At 48.6% G+C, this 2876-nt stretch overlaps 1 protein-coding gene across 1 annotated transcript; it reads right to left on the bottom strand.

Annotated features, from left to right (window-relative positions):
• Nucleotides 1–269: 269 nt before the first annotated feature.
• On the bottom strand, nucleotides 270–1060 carry LOC127292980 (uncharacterized). Its single transcript, XM_051322532.2, has one exon. It carries the CDS (start codon nucleotides 947–949, stop codon nucleotides 650–652), a length of 300 nt encoding a protein of 99 aa, XP_051178492.1. The 5' UTR covers nucleotides 950–1060; the 3' UTR covers nucleotides 270–649.
• Between the last annotated feature and the right edge of the window lie 1816 nt (nucleotides 1061–2876).

Below are 2876 nucleotides of genomic sequence, written 5' to 3'. Positions count from 1 at the left end.
GAGCAGGCTGAGAGCTATCAGCACAGGCTATGCCTTGGTTCACAAGTACGCCTGAAATAATCAAACATATACGCCGGACCAGCAGCTTCGTCCAGATTCGTTGTCACTATGACGATTCCATGCATGTGGTTAGCGGTATCCAACGGCTGCTGAAGGTCCCTCACCAGCCTAGGTACTAAACCGAACGCTCCATGATTTAAACCTTGTGACGTCCTGAATAATCCGCCAGCCGCGCCGCGCGCATGATTAGGTCAGTCGGTGCTGGAGATGACTCATCCACGTACCCAACCCACGCAACCTCGTCCAGTTCGTCGAGCTTCGTATATCTTGTTGTGCAGTTGGTCGATCCTTGGCAGTTTCGCTGACTTCGCCGTTCCTCGATCGAACAGGACTTTCGATGCTCGGTGGTGACAGGTTTAATAATCAAACAGACAGATAGGATTCATGACAGGTGCAAGGAAGATGATTATGTTTCTTTGATGAATTCCCACGCGGACAAAACTGAATCAAAGAATGGGGTTATACACAGGTGGTACTCTAGATTCTACAATCGATCAATTCTTCCTCGGCCGCCAAAAGGAGATCCTCATCCAATCCAAGATATATCTACTGAAGAACTAACTAACTCGTCGCCGCGCGTCATGGTTGCTCATACGACCTCGTAGATGACGACCGGCGCGGTGTCGAAGCCGAACCGGCCGGGCTGCACGCCGGCGCCAAACCCTGCTGTTGGCGTCGCGGCGAAGGGCCGGACGGCAGCGGCGGCCGCCGCCTCATGGTCGAAGCCGGCGGCCTTCCGATCCGTGGAGGCGCCCGCGGCGGACGAGGAGGAAGAGGAGGCGGACTGCGGCGGCTTGTAGTACATGCGCGCCGTCTGCGGGCAGTGGGAGTGGAACCTGGCGGCGATGCGCACGCCCATGTCCAGCATCTCCACGTACCGGGCCGCCATCGATCAAATTTCTCTAGCCTCTGCCGAGGGAGCAAGGAGGCGCGGCCGCGCGCGGAGGGAGGAGCGGTGGCTTTGAGGTTTTGAGCAGTGGAATGAATGAGACGTGTGCTCTGGGTTGGCACGGGGAGAGGGGAGAAATGGGCGCCCTGGTTATATAGCTGGGTACGGCGAGGAGGCAGCTGGGAAGCGGCGCGGCGCGTCGTGGCGTGTGGTGTGTTTCGCGTAGGGATGGCACCCACAGGGTATGGGTACGGGTAGAGCCATCCTATATCCGTACCCATCACCTTTAATTTTACCCGTCACCTGTACCCATACCCGTCAATGGGTACAAGTTTTTCCCATACCCGTCACCCGGCAGGGTAAATGGGTACCCGCGGGTAAAAATACTCGCTCTTACAACACTCAAATTCTTCAAAAAAATACGATAGGAGGTGAAGCGATCCTAAATAGAGGTCTAATCCTCACTAATCTACCAACGATTATGAGACAGGAAAGCGTGAGATTTATCCTAGCAACATGAAGACATGATTAGGGAAAAATTAAGTAGTTTAAAATATTATAATGGCTCACTTGTTAATTTTAGATGGGTACATGGGTACGCGGGTATGGGTTCTATGATCCCATACCCGTACCCACTCTACCCGATGGGTATGATATTTTCCCATTTACAAACCCATGGGTAATATTTTGTCCCATACCCGTACCACTATTGGGTTTTTACCCGGCGGGTACGCGGGTCATGGGTACCCATTGCCATCCCTAGTTTCGCGTGGCTTTCGTTTCAAGCTAGCTCTGCGGTGGAAGTTGACTTTTAAACGTGAGCCCTTCACTTTCGGACGGGGTTTTGGCAGCGGTTCCGTTGGGAAAGTTATAACAACGGACTAACGGTGCCATGCGGTTTGAGGAAGCACGGAGATCACGCCGTGTCCCCGACGACCACGTAGAAGGGAGCGTGGCCGCGACGCACCCACTGGATGTCTGGTATGTGAGACCAATTCGCAAAAAAAAAAAAAAAAAAAAAGACTACTCCCGTAGATATACCTAGAAAATTATATCTGCTCTCTCAGTTTTCTATTAATTGACTTTAATTTAATATAGCGCATAAGAGTTGGCCATTGTCTACCGTCTTCACCATCATTGTCAATATTGACCAGGAAGACAATACCACGTACTTTACTATTTGTTATCTATATAATAAATGTAAAATGGTATGGTTGATAAGAAAACATTCATTTTATTTAATTATGTTTCTATCTTTATTGTGTAGCAACACACATGTATTAAGCTAGTTGTAATAGGTTCACTTGAAACTGAGGCTTTGCATAATTCATTTTTAAGCGACATGTAAGCCACTGGTACTTAACACCAATGTGTTTCCTAATTTCTTCACAAAATTTCTTGTAGCCATTGTTTTAATTTCATGACCCATTGCTTCATAATAGACCTCATTGTGTATTTTTGTAGCTTAGTGTCAGTGACATCTCACGCTCGTCATCCACAACTGTTGATTTCTTCTCATTGATAGCGTCTCTCGGGTCTCCTCCTCATCATTCAATTCCCAACCAACCTCATTGTTGTATAGGTAAATATGTTGTTGCCACCGGTGGGTACTACCCCCCATCTCCCAGCCGTTCGATGGACCTTGTAGATTCAAACCTCCTATAGCTAAGCAAAGTTTAATCTACTACCACATCTGCAAATTTCCTGGTGCAGCGAGTGATGTCTACGTGTGCTTCTATTCTTGTAGACAGTGTTGGGCCTCCAAGAGCAGAGGTTTGTAGAACAGCAGCAAGTTTCCCTTAAGTAAATCATCCAAGGTTTATCGAACTCAGGGAGGTAGAGATCAGAGATATCCCTCTCAAGCAACCCTGCAATTACGATAGAAGAAGTCTCTTGTGTCCCCAACACACCTAATACACTTGTCAGA

The sequence above is a fragment of the Lolium perenne genome, chromosome 4, assembly GCF_019359855.2.
Source record: "Lolium perenne isolate Kyuss_39 chromosome 4, Kyuss_2.0, whole genome shotgun sequence".
In the NCBI taxonomy this organism is placed as follows: domain Eukaryota; kingdom Viridiplantae; phylum Streptophyta; class Magnoliopsida; order Poales; family Poaceae; genus Lolium; species Lolium perenne.
Note: the sequence above shows the minus strand (reverse complement) of the source record. Positions and strands in the feature narration are given on the sequence as shown.